Genomic DNA, 21633 nt, shown 5'->3' with positions numbered 1-21633 from the left:
CAGCTAATCATATGATATTGTGTTTATGTATATATTTCTTGTTGGAAAGCTCTCCATCTCAAGTATGCTTTTAAAGATGCTGTGTGGCCATTTCATTGGTTTTTGAATGGGATCTTAAAACAACTCAAGATCAAATTTTAAATATAAATGAACGAACTATGAATACCGGTCGATGACAGTTATTTTGTCGATGAGACTCCGCATGATTCGCGCCTTGCGGCGCTAGTGTCACGACAATATATATTTTAAAATTTACGATAGTCAGTAGTCGAACTTTTGAGTACGAGTCGAGTAAATATATTCGTGCACATTTTTTACATTTTTAAGTATTAAAGAGAGAGAAGAGAATTACAACGAACACAGAAAGCATGAATAAGAGAAGAGAATTAACGTATGTATATAAATATGAACTTTCATAATTTAAATGTCAAAATATTTGTTTGAGAACAAGATAGAGAGAAAAGGAATTGAATGAATAAAACCTACCAAATGTCGATGGAACAAAAAAAAAAAGCAAGTACTTGTGAACATTTTATGTATCGCGTTTTTTCCTGTATCTATCGTTCCTCTGTAAATTTAAGGAGAGATTTGTCGGTCGCGAATTTTCATAAATTCGTAAAGTCGATCGAAAGAGAAAGGAAAAGGGAGGGAAAAATATGGCGGAGCAGAGGCAGGGAGAAAAAGAAAGTCCCTAGTCTTGCTGGCGGGGCCCTCTGTTAGCATTTCGCTTTTCGCCGTCTCTCGTTGCAGCGCATGCAACGCCGAAAGCACCGCCGTCTCGTATATATAAGAGAGCGACGTGTGTGGGTGGTAGGGAGTAGGAATTCGGAGTCGGCAATATGGCCGGCCAGATGTGCAGCGGCAGGGTGTCACGGTGGTGTTAGTGGCCGCGCGTTGGAACTGGAGATTACTCGGTCTCGTTATTTATATGTCGAACTATCGCAAGTCTTGTCCGAATCTCGCGTGTTTTCATGGGCTCGGTGATATACTGTGCAGGAGCAGGAATACGGCTTGCATGAGGGCATAGCACACGCTCACCGGCCAAGCAAACATGAAGTGAGTAATACATGCATTTGTAACAGAGTGAGAGAGAGAGAGAGAGAGTCGATGGAGCGAGCGACCGACCGTGACCGAAAGCTTCGCAGTTTTTTCCACCATCCCAGAGATCTCTCCTTCCAACAATCGAAATCGTCGCGTCCCCTCGACTCTTCGCCGAGAATGTTTTGTCGCCTTCATCGTTCAATATCGGAAGGGGCGATCGTCTCCGTCGCCGTCGCCGTCGTCGCCTCGAATATCGCGTCGACAATGTAAGACGCTATTTATTTTTGCCGATGGACGCGAGAAGGATCGCGAAGGACCGAGATATCGATCACGCGGCATCACTTTCAGGGGGCGGATCATTTGCCTTTAATTCGACCTTTTCGCTCTTTAAAATCCCGAAGGGTAACGGCCCTGTCTTGCCTCGGCTGGTCCGGCCCTCGAGGGCGAGCAAGGACCGTAACGATTTTTGACAGCACCGAACAATTTTCGACGAAGATCCCGAGATTCGTTCTCCTATCCCCATCTCCTCGGCTAGCATGCGTGCTCCGCTTTTACTTTTGTTTTACGAGCGACTTGTTTTTTTTCTTTTTTTTTGTTTTCCTTTCCTTTACGAGCGCTCCGCAAGCGTAGCGCTTGCCTTTCGGAGGCGGCGGCGGCGAGTCCTGCGTTTATTACGTCTCCTTCCTCTCTCTCTTTCTTCTTCTTCTCCCTTTCCAACCCCTCTTCCCCCTCCCTCCTCCTCATTTCACGCATATGTGTGCGTGCACGTCCCGCCCGTTGCACTTCTGTAAAGTCTTGGCCTTACATTTTTCAAATTTCTGATATAATTTATTTTCCCCGTAATCTCCTATCAATTGTGTACACATCGAGATTATTTGAAAACGGAATGTCAACCTCACGGAATATATCCGTCCTGCTTATGTATGCGTCTTTCAATTACAAAGAGTTCGTCCCCTTGTCTCATTTTCTTCCACACCAGTAAATATTGGGCGCTTTCGCAATATTTCTGAAACGCGTAAACTGTCACATTTGACGTAAAGCCGGGCTACATTGTCATGGTAATATTTCATTTCAGGTTTCTTTCAATCCCGAAGCTGTATCTCATAGCTTGTTTCCTTACCGCGGGTTATTCCGCGCAAACGTTAAAAATTTAGTTAATAGTTTGAAGTGTTGAAAATGTATCTTTTATTTTTATTTTTTTTTTTTTTTGACGAATTTTCTTAAACGATTTGCTTGACGAAGCTCTGGAAATTTAACGAGATTTGTCCGACTTTCCATTGTCCTGTCCGCTTCCTTGGAAAGGCAAGAAACCTTGCTGAAGCGTCGCGTTTGAAAGCACAAACTCAACATTCAGTTTCAATTCTATTCGCTACTCGTATCAGATTGCATTGATGCGTAATGCAATAGTGTATGTCGCGGAGGTTGCATGACGCGTTCAAAAATGCGAAGGTTGAAGATAACGCAACGAAATTGTAGCGTACTACGAGGCGTTTGAATGTCTTTCTCTCTTTCTTTTTCTGAGAGGAACGAGTTTAAGTCAAATTTTTACCAGCTTGATACATTCGCCGCTCGACAAATACTTATTCTCTCATTTGATTCCAGTGGAAAAATTTAAAATGTAAATGTTTGAAAATTCCTTTTCATGTACCCTTCAAATAATGTTGACAATTAATTACGATTTTAATTTAGATCGTTTCATGTAAATAAATCAAGCGCGTAAACATTAATGAGGGAAAACAGCCGAGGCTGCTAATATTTAATAATTATTGTTTCAATTTTATTTTTTTGCACCCAAAATATATTACAAATTTTCTACTATCATCAGTGTATTTTACATAATCAGTTTTACATATAAACATTTTTTACAGATAAACATGCATTATTAATAAATTTCGATTATGCCATTTCGTCATTTAATGCTTTTCGATTGAACAATCGATATATATATATATATATTAATACGTAGCTTACAAATTTAATGCTGCGCAGATTCTGCAATTTTCTGTTACTCCATGACTCGGGCCATTCGCGGTGCAATTATGAGAATTTATAATTATGTCCGACATTATATATGGCACAGGTGAACTCGGCAAAAAAGAATTTTATTACCTTATTTCTGAAAAAAATAGGATCGCGTGTACTATTGCGAGATTTGTCTAGTAATCTCGATTAATGTCGTACACTATTGTACTTACCGGCGAATGAAATATATATACATATATACATATATACATATATATATAAATCTAATTATTATATTTACATAGATTTGATAAAAAAAAATATATTCGACACCGTTTCGTCATTGATATATTGCATTCAGACGCAGATGCACTTAATGTCGCGAATGGCCCAAGTCTATAACGGTACAAAGCGCTCGTTAAACAATATTAGTAACAATATGGGCACAACAATGAGCGCGTGCCAAGGGTTCTGATTCAGAACTCTGATTTCGTCATGCGACACGTCGTATCGAGAGATATGGATCGAATACTTTCCGCGAAAAATGCGCGATGACTTCATCCCTGATAATCCTATACACGGGGTGTCCCGCTGATGATTCGCAGCAAAAAATTTAACAGAAAGCTATCATATCAGCGCGCAACAGCATGTTTCCGTCTATGATTTTAAATATTTTAATAACAGAATATTTCAAATAAACTTTCTACATTTGCTTCAAAATAAAACATTGAGACTGAAACAAAGCTAAAGATAAATTTTTATTATCTGTGTTTGTTTATAGTGTCACTTGTTTTCATTTCTTATCTCGTATAACTCTATAAGACTACAATGTCAGTTTCGCTAAAGAAGAAATTAATCTGAATTTTTTTTCGTCTGTAATTTTTTTCTTCTAGAAAGAAAAATTAATTATAATGCGATTTCTTTTTCTTACATCTGTCAATTACGAGAAGAGATGACAATTCTAGGAATTTGTTCTGTATGTCGCCGAGTATCGAGTGTGCGAGACGAAAAGTCTGCGCGGCGAAGGCCACGAGCGACTTCCGCTCAATTCCGCGTCATTCCGCCTTGCCTTCGCGGAGGCGGTGGAGACCTCCTCCTCGTCTTCGTCCGCGTTTTAATCCCCCTGCGGTCGATATATATATATATATATATACACATATACAAATTTCTCGGAACGTTTGGGCAACATTTGGGCTTACCCTTTATACGCGCCTCTCATGATGATTCCGTACTATTTTCTCGCCACTGAGCAGAGTTAATGACCACACCTGGAAAACGAACAGTCGCTCGAATAACGTACCCTATATTCGCGTCGATGTGTATGGATGAGGGTGTGAGTGTACGCGGTGCCCCCTTTAACGACTCTGCGATCACTGGGTCGAAACTCTTTTAATTGTGCAAAAGCGTCGTACCAATTTTCACACATAGACGAGAAAGATACTTTGAGATACAAAAATTATCTGTCTAAATTTATCTTTGTTTGCATTTAAATGCAAACATCGCTTCAACGTCGACGATTTTCTAAGAATTAAAAATAAATGTTCTATATGTAATGAATATTTTATTCGTCAACTAATTCTATTTTCTCTTTTTGTAATTATTAATTAGAATTTAATAATTTTAAAATATTATTTAATAATTAGAATTAAAATTCTTGTTAAAGGTAATCGAGATATTTAATCTGTGCCTCGGATACAGTTGACGATGGAACAGCCTGTACCTGGCGGAAATGTTACGTTTCGTACGATGTACCAACACGTTTTCACACACACAGACGTGTGTGTATGCGATAGATACATATGTAAAACGCAAATCACTATCGCTCCTACCAGGGAGAGAACAGACCGTCATATCATGTCCCACTGTCATTTGCTAAACCGTGGGTAAAGCCGTATAATGGGTCTCAATCTCGCCTTCAATAACCGAGCTTAATTAATTTTAATGCTGCAATATGGTGCAGATTGCACGGGTAACCCACATTTACCCTTCATTAATCAGCTCGGATTCGAAGGAAGAACTATTCGCATATTGAGTAATTCAATTTTTTTTTTGACATTTTATACAAACTGTGAAAAAAAATTACACGTATTAGATCCGTGTAAGTCAAACAAGTCAATTTAGATTAACGGATTGATAAAGATGAAACGCAATATTTTCATAAGCTTTTTGCTTATCTCAATTCCGAGCGAGTATCTTTAGTATACACGGGATATAACATGGCGTGCTGATATGTAGCGTCTCGGCATATATACGCGTGTAACCCATAGGTTGTACGTTCTTTTGTTAAACGTCCATTGTCACGCTCATTGTGTTGCACCTTGCGTCGACCCGGAGAAGATTCTTTTACTTTCTTCCGCACAGGGAATTTTTGCATAAAGAGGAATGGAGAAGGATACACTTCTCTATATATGCAAACGATGCAGCTCTATCGCATTTTTATTCTTGATATTAGAAAAGCACAAATATATGTTTCTTTGGAATGTACGCGTTACTTTTCAAGATTTTATATGGCATCTTGTGTTCTGTTCTTTTTGAAAAAAAATGATTAAAGTTATTTTTATTTATTTAATACCTCAAAATCATAGAAAAATTTAAAATATTTTTTTAAAAATTAAAAAATTTTTAATAATAATAGAATATCTTATCGCTGATAATCCTGAAAAAGAATCTGTTGAACATAAAAATTTTTTCTAGATGTAATATTATTTATATTCCGTCGTGTTATTAAAAGAAATTACGCTTTCGACTCGATCGGCTTGGATCCCTAAGATTTAAGGTTCGTGTTGCAAAAAAAAAAGTCCTCAGGACTCGAGTGTCGGAGCTTGACTTACATATCCAATTAAGGCTGATGCTACCTGCCATATGTCGTTTTTGTTTCCTCAAGGTAAAACCACCATAAAGCCATACGTCTTTCTGGTCGTTAAAAACCAGCAATTAATAAAATTGATAATCCAAAAAATAAAGGAACATAATTAATAATTATTAAGTGAATTAATAATTATTAACAAATAAAGAATTATCGAAATTTTTAACGATTAAAATATTTTGCAGAGATATTAATGATAGCGGAATATCACATGGAGTTTGGAGGCTGAAAATAATTCATAGTGACTGTGAAAGCCCGTATAAATTTCTCTCTAACTTGTCGCCCGGATCGTTTCAATAAACTAAATCTTATCTAAGACGTGACAGCGCTCGATGTTCAGGATCCCAACGTCATCTTTTGACACGACACGCATCGTTCGCGCGCGCGGAAGTCCGCCAAGGATTAATAATGGTGTCGTCACCAAACGGATTCGTCATTGTCGACGAGGCTCGCATAAACTAACCGGCCGTATGAAAGCGAAACGTAATGCGTGCTCGCACGTTGACGTAGAAGAATAAATTCGATATCCAATGTCGCGTGTCGTTATTTCATTCGTTCGTTGCTTCCTCTCTACCGTGCAGAGAGAGAATAATTTTCTTCTCTTCGTCGTCGTACAATGCAGCGAGATAATAAAAACGCGACGAAAACCGCGACGTAAAATTGTCATTAAAAAATCATACACGTGAGAGCGACATTTCTCTCGCTTCGAGAGGATAGTCTTTGTTCTCGCAAATTATATAAATTTAAAAAATTTGAAATATTTCGACTAAATTAAAACATTTCCGGCCAATAAGCCGTAATTTCAGCAATTCCGAGGAGAAATTTATGTCACAATTTAATATTTTTCTTTTTTTATTATTATTTGACATTGAAATCTGTTTCACATGAGTGGCTCGCGAAATTATAACGCAATATTCCTTGCGATTCCTATCGAGAGAATCCGATTGCGAGACTTTCCGGATGGACAAGATACGATTGTGCGATGTGATTATTTCATTTGGTGAAAGGTTAACGATTAACGCTCACTGAGCATTGCTGGAAATAAAACGGGGTGAGAGTTGTTTTCGCGTACGAGCTACATGTCGGTTACATATCGCGTGATTGAGATTTATGCTGTTTTTAGATTTACGCGAAATATACCTGCGAAAGAAGCATCTAAGGCAACGCCCTCCGATACGCATTTGTTCCACTTTTACAGACGTAATACACGGCGCTCTCAAACTTTGATCTATGTATACCGGTCGAAGAAAGGAGAGAGAGAGAGAGAGAGAGAGAGATACTCGACGTTATACTTCCGGTTGCTGATACAACGCGTTTGGCGCTTTATGCTCTAAAAGTTCCGGCATCCGAGCAGAGCGTGATAAAACCGCGCACGCGATCGAGAACGTGACGACGAATCCGTGATTCTGAAAGAAGGGCGTGTGATAAGTGCATTACGTGTCGCACATAAGCGATCATCTCTCAGAAAGTCGTGCAAAATAAGATACTCGTGCTGAAAGGACCTTTCCTTCAAGTATTGCGATGAGATTTTTAAGCCTCTAATCTCGCTGCTTATATAAACAAAAAAGTATTTTAATATCTGTATTAAAATTGTCGGAAAAAATCGACGATCCCTATAGCAATGCATACATTAAATTACGTACGCGTATGCGCGCTTGGGTCGCTAATTATCATATGCAAGGCCGTTCGGTCTCTGACCCATATACGTAATGCGGTAGCGCTAATTGGCAAAACCGCCGTACATATACAGGGTGGGCCTAAACATTCCGGCCAGACTTTGAGATTTTATAGGAAATTTAATTTTGAATAAAAAATTTCCTATAAATATGAGTCGAAAAATGCTTCCTTAAAAAGTTAGCATCCAAAAACCTCTGAAATCACGGTTATTTTATACATCTTTATAAATGTCAGGAAAAATATGCGTTTTTTTTTTTTTTTAATTAATTGTATTTTATTTAACTTTTTAAGGAAGCATTTTTTGACCATTTATAGGCAATTTTTTCAAAATTAAATTTCCTATAAAATCTTAAAGTCTGACCGGAACGAGTTCAGTCCTGTATATTTTAGTATCGTTGGCCAAAATCGAGCTTTGATAGTAGAATGTGTATAACGAAGAAATTTGCGATTATCGAAATGAAGGAGGAACAATCGCTCGAAAAATTGAATCCAGATAATAATAATAATGACAGTGACATATAACAGCTGATATTTTTTACGTACACCTGACAATCTTTTATGACACGCAGACTCGATCGCGAAAAAAAAGCCATCGACGGTGTTTTTTTTATCCGTTCTCTCTTCCTCGTTATCTTTCGCGTTGCAAACGTCCTCGATACACGGATCGCGACGGACGTTGTTGTGGCCGACCGTGCGTTATCATTCTGTTCCGACTGTGCACAGTAGCAGGACAGAACGGTCGAGGAAGTGGCGGTATCTCGCCACATCCTACCTCGTCCTGTTCCCGTTTTGCCAACGAACGGAGCGCGGGAGTTGTTGCTTTTCAGTCTAGTGAAAGCGACAGCGAGCGAGTGAGCGAGTTCTTCCGCGAATCCTAGATCGTAGATATTTAATTAAATCTATAACGAACGCCGTGTATTTCAATTCGCGATTTATCTTGCTCCGATAACGACGCGGTCACTGATAACGGAGTTCGATGCGACAAAGATGATCACCTAAGGGGAGGAGGAAGCTCTCCCTTCGAGCGATCATGTGGGATTCTCGCGCGAGCTCCTTCTCCAAAACCAACAGGACCAGATGGTCCTACGAGACCTATCCCACGTCCGAGGATCGGGACGCTTACACATCCCCCAGGATGCGTTGTCCCTCCGCGACGATGCAGGAGAGTCCCGTGTTGCCGCAACGTGCGAGCGTACAGCAGCGTACTACTGGCTATCGCCAGCAACGATCTTCCTGGCAGCAGGACGGCCGCTCATGGTACACAGCGATACACGTCGATTTTCTCTTTTGTGTCCTTCGCCTTCTCCCGCTCTATCGCTAGATCGGCGAACTCTCGTCTTGTCGCGAGAATCTAAGGAACGGACGTCGCTTGCGAGATCTTTCGTGACGCTTGCACTGTTTGCGTGTCACGTTGTTCATTTATGAGTGATTGCAAAGATGTGAAATCGGAATAAATCGGAGAAATTTGACATAATCTGTCTCTTTTTCCCGAGTTTGCGAATTATTATCCAAGTTGCCACGCGACTTTCACACACGAGCAAAGAGAGGAAGTAATTCTGGTGCTACCGTGTGAATTGTTTTTAATCCGGCTGTAATATTTACTCGGATTGTTTTGTTAACTCTTTATGTCAACAATATATTATTGTTTCTAATAAAATATTTTTAAACACTGCAAAATACTCTTTAAATTATTAGAGTATATTTTATTTATTAATTTTCTTTTTATATTAAATATTAAATTAGAAATACATTATTGTTAACCTTGACATCTTTTTAACATTGAAAGAACGATTCTCTCTTAATTTAACGAAGATCGCAAAGAAAAGAAACGAAAAACATGAAAAATCAATTGCAGAAGAAGTTAATTGACTAGAACGCAAAGAATCCATGTTTTTGTTTCGTTTACAGCGAAGTGAGCATATCATCCGCCCGCGCGTCGGTGATGGTGTACGATGATGTGAACAAGAAATGGATACCAAGCGGCAGCTCGTCCGGCCTGTCCAAGGTCCAGCTCTATCACCATCAGGTGAACAATACGTTCCGCGTGGTCGGCAGGAAGCTACAGGACCACGAGATCGTCATCAACTGCGCGATCCTCAAGGGACTCAAGTACAATCAGGCGACAGTCACGTTTCATCAATGGCGGGACAATAAGCAGGTCTACGGGCTCAATTTCTCCAGTAAGGATGATGCCGACGCCTTTGCCCGGGCGATGCTCCAAGCACTCGATGTAATTCACGTTCTCCTTTTTTTCTTATATCGTAATTATCTTATTGTTAGAATTAACTTGGATCAATTAATTATCGACGTAGTTTATAGTGTCGTAAATATCGCGAATAGTATTTCGTCTCGTAGAAAAAAAAAATTTTATATTTTCTTTGTTTTGGCATAATTAGCTTAGTTTATTAAGATATTATTAATTTATTAAGATATTGATAAAATGACCGAAGAATATCGTCGCTACGTAGATTTGTTGTCATGGAACATCGATTTCAGTTAGTTTGACAGTAATTTCAACAGTCGACTTTGTCGGATATTTTCACAATTGGATTTGTCATCCTTAATTAGCTTTTAATTATACGTCACGTGTTATTGCGTAGGTGCTGAGCAATGGCAGTAACATATCACGAAGTCTCGCTCCGACAACCGCCACGACTACTCAACAGACCGCCTATCAGCAGCAGCAGCAGCAGCAACAACAACAACAGCAACAACAGCAGAGCCAGGCAACCGCTCAATATGAAGAGGACATGGGATACAGGTATGCCTTTTCTTCCCCCTGAACCTCCTTTTCGTTTTTCAACAATTTACGGCGCGACTATTACCTCGTTACGGCGGATTATTTCCTGTCACGAGATATGATGCGACGCGCACAACAGGCCGAGTTGATTCACGCTACGTTTCCGAACAAAGGGCAGGCAATCTTGTTTTCTCTCTCTCCCGGCGTGTTTGAAATTTTTTCTTGTTTAAATATAACAAGTCAGTGTGGAAGAGACGAGACGCGAGACGATCTTGATATCTACGGCGTCGCGATATCATAAGATAAAAATGTGAATAGTTTAATTCGGGAGAGAGGGAAGGTGACGACTTGATTTACGAATAGGCCCGTTTGTAAAATTTTCCCTGCTTCGTTCATCTGAAACGTGAATCACACATCTGTCCTGACTGGTTGCAGTCAAGGGCGTAGCGCGCGGATCTCCTTGTCCCTGGGCCATCTGCCTACAGGAGGCCAGACGGCCCTGCCCGTAGGCTCCGCCACCACAACCCCCGAGCACCACGCGACCGTTAGTGGTGCCGTTGGCACCGTTATTCAAATGGGCTGCGCGCGTGGCTCACCGGGCGATGGACACACGAGGTGATCTTTCGCGGCCCTTAGCCCCTAATAACCAAAATTTTAATTATTTGTAATTAATTTTTTACACAACGTACAATTTCGTTAAATGACATGTGAAAAGAATATTAAGAGGCAATGCTTAAGCTGAGAAATATAAGTTTTTTTCCATAAAAATTTCGTACATATATCCAGAAATTATTAATTTAATAATATTACAAATTTATAACGGCAGGTTAATATGGGTTAAAGGCCATGCGTTTATTTAGGACGCCTGATTTCCTGTAGTGGAGGCTGCGGGCATTTAACTATATTAGAATAATCTCCCATCCAGCTCCTTTTTTTTCATTTTCAAGTAGTCTACGAAAGATCGCGATTCAGCGGTTTTAAATCGACTTCTGATTTCTCTTGTTTTATCTTCTTCTTTCTTCCGTATAATGGATAAAAAAAAAATGCAACGCGTAAAAAACGAGAATCGGCGGAAAGAAGAAATATTCGCGCGGTGTCGAAAATAAAATCGCAGAGACTGAGGGCAGGAGAATTCCACTCTCCGTCTGTTGCATTCCGCGCCGCTCGAAATAAACCCGAATGCATCGTGCGACTGAGCTCGCGGCATTTTTCCTTCGGTTTTTCGTGTCTTACGAAATTTATGATGCTCGATAGATTCGATATCCCGAACGGTCGTCGGGGTGGGGGGCGGGGGGGGGGAATAAGAAATTTTCTAAATATACACAGATTCGATAGGGATAAGATAACGAGCGATGGTACCCATATTAGTTCATTCTCTACGAAAGCTTTATGAAAGTTCTGCGTGAAAATATGTTGGACTAATATTTTCTTTAATTCCTTGGACCCGCATAAATTTAATATTGATGTTTAAATCTCTCGATGTGATCTGTGGTTTAGGGTAAGAGTTCTCTTCATTATTGTCGAAATATATAACAAAATAAAAAAAAATAGCACGATATTGTTCACGTAGTGATTGAATTTACTGTGCGATTAATTTATTTAATTAATGATAAACTTATTGTATGTGTGTATGAATATATTAAAAAATATTCTTTAAAATAATTAAAGCGAATTTAGTGCAATTTCTGTCTAGGATTGTACTATCTAGTATATAGGTCGTCGAATATGTCCATTATGTTAGTCTAGTTGGCTGGCCCTACTATGCTTTGCATTAATAATGACATACATTGACGAAAGAATAATTTGTATCTAATCTCAATTTTTATTTGCGCAGAACCATGACCAGAGAGGACGTGGCAATAATTCAGGAACGCAGAATGTCCCAGCAAAGTCAAGGTATATTACGCTTTCTCTCTTTTTCTCCTAACGCATGAATTATATATTAAATAAAAATATTACATTATATATTAAATAAAAATAAATAAAAATAACGAATTAATATTTTTTACAGCAACCGGCAGTCCTAATCCTATATCACCAAGCTGCCCGCCGACTGTGCAGCAGCAGCAGCAACAGCAGCAGCAGCAACAACAACAACAACAACAACAACAACAACAATCCGGTCACCATCGAACTTCGTCGGCACCGCCGGCGCCGCAGCCACCGCAACAGCAGCAATCGGCACTAATGCAGGGTGTCAGTGGTATGGCCCCAGTTCCTCCACAAATGTCAACTGGACCACCGGTACCGCCGCCTCAGCCGCCGATTGCACCCCCCGCCCCTCCGTGTCCGCCAGCAATGATGAACTTTAGTTCGTCCGCGATACCGGCACCACCGCTGATGATGAATCAGTACGCACAATCACCATCATCCCAATCGAACGTTGCAAATCAGCAGTCCCAATCTATCTACGTTACTAATCAGGCGAGTCAGTATGGTGCCGCGCCTACGAGTAATCAGTACGCAAGCGCCGCTTCCGTTGGCGGCACCGGAAGCAGCGGTGCGAGCAGCGTCGTGGGCCAGAGTCCAAACCAGTATCCGCAATCCAGCAGTCAGAATAATTTCTATGGCACTAACAGTCAGACGAGCAATTATGCTACGGGAGGGCAGGCTAATGCAGGTCAATACAACCAATCGACCGGCAATCAGGTCGCGCAGTATGGCAGCAGTGGTGGTAATCAATACGGAAGCAGTAGCTCGATAAATCAGTACGCCGCCGGTCCGCCACCGCCCGGTCCGGGAAGCCAATACGCGGTCGCGCAACCCGGTCAATCGCAGTACGCCAGCATCGTGTCCCAGGCGCAAGCACAATATGGCGGTACAGGCAATCAAGCAGTCCCCTCAGCAGGCACTACAAATCCGTATGGGACGCCATCAAACTCGGTGAATCAGTACGCCACCGGCGGACACCTTACGGTCGGCGCTAACGCTTACGCTCCTATTGTTAGCGGCGGCCCACCCCCGCCCCCAATGGGACCGTTGACCGGAATTGCCGCACCACCTCCACCACCGCCACCACCGGTACCTAATGCTAACAATTCCATCGCCAGCGTCTCATCCACCAGTTCTTCAAGCGATCCACCACCCGATACTAACTCATTAGCTGCCGCTCTTCAAGCTCGTCTTAAGAAGAAACAGGTAATTTTATCTTTTTTAAATTTTAATCTTCTAATAAGAATATAGTTACCTCTCGTAAAAATGCAAAATGGGAATTATTAATATTACGGATATACATAAAAATAACAATTATATATCGCAACATGCAAATATTATAACATTGAAACTTTTCTATCGATAGCAACAATCACAGCCTGTGGAAAACAGTGGCTCGAGCACTAGCAGTAGCGGTAGTGGAAGTGGTGGCAATTATGGTACTTTAGGAAGAGGTGGAGGCGGCGGAATGGCTTCCATGATGGACGAGATGGCTAAGACTTTGGCACGCCGTCGAGCTGCTGCCGAGAAAAAGCAACCTGAACAACCACCGGTATGTAGATATCGCGTAACTTAAATCCTTTATGCTTTTTTAAATACGTTCAAAGATTGACGAGAGAAAAAGAGAAAAGGAAAGATAGAATGATTCTTTCTACAGGAGCCGGAAAGCTCACCAGATAAGAAATCTTGGGACAAGAGTAATACATCAAATAATAAGTTCTCCAACGGCGCCGAATCGCCGAAATCAGTACGAAAGAGGTTTGGCTCGGCCTCGGAGGATACCCTTCTCAAGGTAAACGGAGTTAACGACGGAACTTCGTTTACCGCGCAAGAGATGGAGGCCTTTAAAGTGGAGATAATCAAGGAAGTGCGTAAAGAGTTCCAAAAAATGAAGCAGGAAATAATCGATGGTAGGGATTTATTTTTTATGGTTATAAAAAACTTTTTTATCGTTCGACAAAATGTGTAATGCAACATTTTTTTGTTTATACGATATTTTATATTTCTAGTTGTGAGAACAGAACTGAATAAGAGATAAAGAAAACGATAAAAAAAAGAAGCAAAGGAGCCAGAGTCGAACTCTCGAAGCCGACAAGAATAAGACGGGAAAAAAAAGAAAATAAAAAAGTAATTAAAGAGAAAGTTTTATGACTAGATCGCTCGATATTAGGGCGACATTAACGAGAACCACACACAGGTTTTTACAACGTATTTGCAACAGAATGTAGTGTGGTTACATTGATGTATATCGGACGTTTATGTGTAAGTAAATTAATCCAATTTAGTATTTTAAGTGACCGTTAATCTTTTCATTATTTGCTATATAAATAACAATTGTAACGAAAAACGTTGAATCAGTTGAGTTTCATTTGAGTTTAGTTTCACGGAAAAAGTCTCTCGGTACAAGCACAAGGGATCATAAGAAATCCTTACAAATCTCAAGCGAGAGAGAAACATTTTACAATGAAAATATAAAATAAGTACACGCACAATGAAGTACTATTAAATCGCTTTGTAGATTGAAGAAGATATCGATAAAGATCAAAAAATGGTGTTCTATTTATAATATGTATAAATAATATCAATCTCTATACACACATATAAATATCTACAGTAATAGCCACGTTTTGATAAGTTTATAATCGAGGTCAGTGAAGTGACAAAATTTGAATAATTAAGATTGATATTAATCAACTAGAAAGTTTTCATTGTAAATTTCATTTAAACCGCAAGAGACTCAATTATTTCAACGTCCAAGTTACGCGTCATATATTTTTTACCGTGTATGGTCAGGCAGGGTTTCTAAGACTTCTCTTGTATAATGAAACATTTTTTTACACAAGAACGATCTCATGCACAACATTCTATACAGAATTCTTTCGTCAATATCGTGGCATGTGTTTTCCTCGCTTTTTTTCGTTCTTCTTTTATTTTATCGGCGCGATGTTGTTACACGTTGCCGGCTTTAATCATTTATGCGAAGCACATTGCATTGTCGATCTCTATTGTGACGCGGATTCATCTCTGAATGAAAATGTAAATGGGCAAATACATTCCAAGATACATCCCATGTTCTCCGATACTGCGCTAATCTCCTAGACACGTTAAACATTGTAAATAGCAATAAATGACGGATGCCACGATCGTTGATTGTGAAATTCTCGAGGACACGCTATATTGCGCTCTTAAACGATATGTAGTTAAGAAAAAAATCTCCGTGTTAATTCATTCCAGGATATCGAATTACGACTCGACGCACATTTTAGAAATATGCGGTATTTTGTTCTTCATATACCAAACTACTATCGTACATCGAATCATACTTTTTTCGATTAAAAAAAAAGGAAAAGCTTTCTTGAAACCCGACGTCTCTCTAATCTCTATTTTCATGGCTTTCCATGTGATTAGTTTTCGGATTCTATTCAGCTTTCTTTCCACAAGCTTTTCTGTTTAGACAATGTTTTTTTCATTCGGGTAAGCTGCTAAACATTCATAATACGATAAGTAGTTTATTTCTTTTATCATTTCTCGAAGCTATTTGTTTTATTTTATCGCGCAAGTGACCAAATTTTTACACGAAAAGCCATGGCTTCTACCATTGAATCGGTTCATCAGTTTGAACGCGATATGCAATAATTATACTTGATTCGCTATCACTGTCATGATTGCGTGATCGAGAATTACTATTAATATTGAGATATTTCGCGAGAGAAAAAAAAACGCGCAAGATATATTTATCTTATACGCGCGCGCGTGATTTCGGTAAATCGTCCATCACCGACTCGCGTGTCATCTTCTTCGAAGGCTGAATTTTACACGATTTTTATTACACGCAACGCTTTACCGCGCTTTATTATACATATATTGGTACACTTGTTTTACGATAAATGTAATCGTAAGGATCCTTGATAATCATTTCGAAGGGATTAGATGAGAGACAGTTTTCTAGTCGAGTCATGGGAGTGTGAGAGATAATTTCGCAAGGAAAGGTACAATTTTGACAACGAGCGGCGGTAAAGCTTATCTTCGATATCTAAAATACAATTTGTCGTTTATCTTTTATCGATTAGTTCTTGTAATTTGTCTCTGTCTTCTCTTGTAATTTTCTGCCTAAATATCGGCTATAATTTTACCTAGCGTGATATCATTATACATTTATTTCCTTGCTGTATTTCGTGCGAGTAATTTGCATTCTGTCTCAGCGAAAATAACGCATCGCACGCAAATATTATATGCCGATAATCGAGAGAAGCGCGTGTATATGCGATTTGTAAGCACACAATTTGTGCGTGCGATTATCTTTTTATATAGAGGGTGTACTTCTTATCTTTCTACCCCTTCCTCTGTCCTTTTTTTATTTTTCTATTTTCTATACTGCATCTCTTTGTACATATAAATTTATCCGGTGTGGATCTTCCAGTATAATGTATTTATTTTATTCATATATTTCTCTTCTTTCTTCTTCGTTTTTTTCTTTTTCCAAAACGGCGGTATCACGATTGATGAGAAAGAGGTAGAAAATCTGTAGAAATATCTCGAAAAGCTTTCTCGAATATTTCTCTATAGACGCAATTACAGAGCTCGTTCTCTTATCGTTCTTTCGCTTGCGCTTTTTTCCTTTTCTTTGTCTTTTTATTTTCCCTCCCGCCGATATATCCGATGTTTCACGTGATTTTTGATAAATTAAAAATTGAATAAGGAAAGAAGGAAAAGGAAGGAGAGAAAGAGTGTATGCTATTATATTGAACAATAGTAAATTATGTGAAAAATGAATTTTTTAAATAAAAATATATATACTATATTATACACTTGTATTATATATTTGCTGAAGCTGGTTTCGTCAAGACAGAGCTCTTTGTCTTTAACCGCTTATATCTTGAAAACTATATTGGCATATCGATATCTTAGTGGAGAAAAGATTTTTTTCCAAATTGCTCGTAGAATCTTTCGTTAAAATTAAATGCAATCATCGTGAAACACCGTGTATAATTATAATACGAATGCGTGTAACTGCGCATTGATAGCGCCCTGGTTTTTTTCCCGTACTCTCGGTCGTCTCTCATTAATATAACGCATTTTTATCGCGTAATTATAGACGATATTTGCGACTACGCACTATCAAAGCTGCGATATGCATATTATTTGCGTATATATTTTTTTGCACACTTAGATACACACGCAGTACATATATTGAGTATATTATGGCGAAACTATAATTTTCATATCGTAGTTTTAAAGCGGGTATTGTAAGAGTGTGTTTGTGTTACGATTGGAAAAAGTTAGTTGACAGGAACGGGCCGAAAGGAAAAACTTGAATAATAAACGAGATAATAAAGGTTTGTCGCGACCGAGGCCATTAATAAGTACTGTGTATTGCGATGTGATTGCTATGTTAATGATCGAATATACATAAGCGACTCGAAATTTGCATTTAATACGAGTGAAACCAGCGACGAAAATTTTTCAGTAATTTAATCGACGTCGTTAATTTACCTTTGAGCCTTAAACATTCATATATATTTTTACATTTATATTTTCTTATTTATATTTTTATTTTTCATATACATTGTCGTTGTATGAATACGGCTAACGTCCATTATATTTTGTAAATGATAAAGTGTATAAATCGTAGAAAGTCGTTAGGGAGAGAAAGAAATTGATTGAATTCTAATATAATTAATTGGCGCGTGACAATGTAATCTCGCGAAAAAAATTTTCACTTGATATTTATACAAGAATCCGTTTGTTTTGACAATTCGTTGCCGGTTTCACTCACGCGAGTGAAAACGTTCATGTTTAGACTATTCTTAGGGCGTGGAATGATTGCGGATTAACGTGTGTAAAGCATTAATTATTAATAAGCTATGCCGTAAGCGTCACGATATCACGAAGAAATCCATCTTTGTGGTATCCTTCATTTTTAAACGTCGCTTTGTCCTGCCTTCGATATAAGCGATATGCGAAAGAATCGTTCGTAATATTAGATAAAAGAAAGAAATAGGGACGAGCGACTTGCACACGCGATACGTGTGGTGTCCTAGTTGTAACGATCAAATGCATTTTTCTCAAATGCAATTTCTCGATCACCGATATTTCAATAAAATTCGCGCGAGACACAAAGTTTCGAGAGCGAATTTTTTTTTTTTTTCATGTAAAATAAGTAAAGAAATTGATAAGCACAATCGTTTATGCACACAAAACGTAATCACGCGATGAACATGAATCAGGGGTCGATAAGAGGGATGGAAAACTAATTGAAATCGATATGTCGGCGAGTTCGGATTCCGATATGATACGAGAATGGGAATGATCTCTGTAATTATTCTCTCTACGAGGAAAGCAAAGGATATACACTACAGATCGCAGCGTTTGAACTCGACGAAAATTGTTATAGCTGTCAAAAGGAACACGTGCGCGAGGCTGCATTATGCGAATCATTAGTCGCCGTTATTAGCGTGCCGAACTTTACCTCGAATTGTGATATGTTGTGCTGAATGATCCGCGCGCAAATCAGACAGCGTCCGTCAACAGCCATCGACTGCCAAACTTGACATTTCTCTCATAGGTTCCTCGCAGCGTGTGTGTATTGGGATACTTACGGAGCGCAAGAGAGTAAGCTCGTTGACATATGATCAGCGCGCTTTTCACCAACTGGTTCTTTTTTTCTCCTTTCGAGTTCCTTTAGCGCGATAAGAACGAAATCCACGAGTGCGATTTGTACTTGCTAATCTATTGTTGTTGATCTATACATCGATCTTATATTCGGTATGAAAAATCTGACGACTATCGAGCCTGTTACATTATTTCAACTTTGCGATGCGCCCTCTTATCATTTCCACGAAGATTAGACTTAGGCTCTCCAGTATTTCTTTCTTTCTTTTTTTTTTTGAGAGGAGGGGGGAAAAATAATTTATTTTTTGCGCGAACTAAATCGCGAGCCGGGTCGCGCAAGGATCGCTTTTTCGGAAGTGAAAACGAAATGAGCTCAAGGACGCGGCGAATGTTAATATAATAATTTTAAGTGAATGAGATGGGGAGCGACGAAGCTACTTTGTATCGAGGAACGCGTTCTTTCTAATCGTAAGGGAAGCGCGAACTCTACAGCGAGCACCGAATATGGCCACTACTTCGTTTTCGTAAGACGTATCTTGAAAATATTTGTATGTAAATGAATGACAAAATAATAAAAAGGATATACGCTGTAAGGAAGATTTTCCTCTCTCTCTCTCTCTCTCTCTCTCTCTCTCTCTCTCTCTCTTCATATACATTCGTCCAAGTAGATGCGGATATATTACGTAAGTATCATCATTTTTTTCTTCTATTCGAACGAAATTCATTAAAACGCATTAAAGAAAATCGATATATTTATATAAAAAAAATTCTTATATTTTACAAATTAAAATTTTTGTATTTTGATATGACGTTTATTCGCGAATATATTGTCTCGCTCTCTCTTTTTCTTTTATTCGGCAATATTCTTAATAAAGCTTAAGAAACCATGTCCTGATATGTTTATTCGCCGCGGCCTGGTTTCTTGATAGTTATCAACGACTTAGTAAGGACTAGAGGGAAGAGGAGTCTCTTGATTAAAGGTAGGGAGATAGATTTCGTGTTCGCGTGCCTTCACGCACATGTCTCGTGCGAATGAAATGTTTCTCGAAGTTATTTTTAGATCGACGTCATCACGCTCCACAGCTGGAACAAAGTTGTACTTCTAATATGACCTAGTGCTCGCGACAAACATCAAATACCAATCGAGATATTCAATGTACAGTTCAATGTATGATAACATAAAAAAATTTAATAATATAATGTAAAAAAAGAAAAGAGAAGAATGGAACGAAATTGATGGGACGAGTTTTAATCAAAAATTTTTGCATAACGATTTAGTAATAAAAGCATTAAATTATGAAAAAAAATATAATAATATAAATTATATTGACTTGCAACTAAAAATTATGAACAAAATTAGATTTAAGCCAGAGAAAAAAGAATTTACGATATGTTATAAGACGATATACATCGACTACGAGTGCGTTTACCTCGCATCGATTGTCCGGCTCAATTCGGTCAATCGCCAGCACGATATTTTTGTTTTATTCAACGATCGATCTTCAACTCCGTTTACTCGGTCCCTTTCTTGCTTCGTCCGAGATTACCAGATCTAAGTTTGATATCTCGCGCGATGCGATCAACTATATTTACACCGATGATGGATTCTTCGTTACGTCATTAACATGCGCTGACTCAGCACTACATTCTTTTTGATTGCGCAATTATTTACATCGATATATAATTTATCATAATTTATTTGAGTCACGTGATAGTCGATTTCCAACAAACAGTATGACTTATAGTAAAATTATTCAGATATTTCGAGATCTAAATGTGCGAACATAAAAAAGACAAATAAAAATGAATACATAAAGTAAAGGAAAAAAATTTCCTATATGAAATAAAATGAAAAATCGTATATTTTATATAAATAGATTTTAATTTCTTCTTATTTAAGGTTTTTTCCGGACTACTTCTTTTGCTTCTATAAATTTTTCAATTTTTCTCTGATACATAATTTTGCTTTTATTTTGGAAATCGATTTAAATTGCAATTCCTAAGGATATTATGTAAGGCAAATAGAAAGATCCTTGATAAGGAGGTAGAGATCGTCGAGAAAACAACCACTTCGTGGTGTTTGCCATCACTGAGCCGAAAAAGCGTAACGCACAATGCAACCGAAAGGAGAGCACGGACCTTATTCCGTGTGTCAAGGTAACTGGCGACGATTCGTCGTGAGGTCGACCGGTGGTGGTTGCGCAGCGGATCGATATGGGACCGCGGTATCATGACCGGCGACATATAGGGCGGGCCAGAAATTCTCCGATACTCTTAGCTTTCGTCGGACGATAAAAAAATTATGCATTCGATTCTTTTTTTTACGATTGGAACAATAATACGCAAGATAGATTTTATTTGGGTCTCGCTCGTCGTTATCAATTTCCTATTCGTTGTGTTATGCGTATAATTTTGAATACCCTATGCAAACTCATCCCATAGAGATACGCGCGGTTTGTTCTCCTATATTTTCGGATGCTTCAACCCGCAATTGGGGTGGAAATTTTCAACTCACACTCGAGATTAAAATTTCGATACGCGCGATTATCAATACAATTCTAATTCCTGCAAAGTTTATGAAAGTGAGAATCTTCACTTTTAAAAATTTAAGCATTGTACTTAAGCCAATTTTTTGAATGTCTCGTATAAAGATAAAAGTGTCCACAATGATTTCTGAAAAATATTCGAAACAAGGTTGCAGGTTTTTTGTGGGGAAAAAATCTTAAAGAAAAAATAACGTGCCGTGAGGAACCTCACGGGACACCCTATATTTCGAGATGTAGAGTAATGTTTTCGTCCTCGT

The 21633-nt window shown here is 38.7% G+C and overlaps 1 protein-coding gene across 2 annotated transcripts; it reads left to right on the top strand.

Annotated features, from left to right (window-relative positions):
• The first annotated feature begins 715 nt into the window (after positions 1-715).
• On the top strand, positions 716-19423 carry LOC126849396 (protein enabled). 2 transcript variants are annotated; one of them, XM_050591173.1, is made up of 8 exons: positions 716-1056; positions 9455-9776; positions 10147-10307; positions 12121-12182; positions 12298-13424; positions 13585-13770; positions 13876-14128; positions 14228-19423. In XM_050591173.1, the coding sequence occupies exons 1-8, from the start codon at positions 1052-1054 to the stop codon at positions 14254-14256; spliced, it is 2145 nt and encodes a 714-aa protein (XP_050447130.1). In that variant the 5' UTR covers positions 716-1051; the 3' UTR covers positions 14257-19423. The 2 variants fall into 2 exon arrangements, with proteins under 2 accessions (XP_050447130.1, XP_050447129.1); XM_050591172.1 differs by lacking the exon at positions 716-1056 and adding an exon at positions 8382-8803.
• The last annotated feature ends 2210 nt before the right edge of the window (positions 19424-21633 follow it).

This window comes from Cataglyphis hispanica, chromosome 5, assembly GCF_021464435.1.
Source record: "Cataglyphis hispanica isolate Lineage 1 chromosome 5, ULB_Chis1_1.0, whole genome shotgun sequence".
In the NCBI taxonomy this organism is placed as follows: Eukaryota; Metazoa; Arthropoda; class Insecta; order Hymenoptera; family Formicidae; genus Cataglyphis; species Cataglyphis hispanica.
The sequence above is the reverse complement of the archived record's forward strand: the minus strand, read 5'-3'. Positions and strand labels throughout refer to the sequence as shown.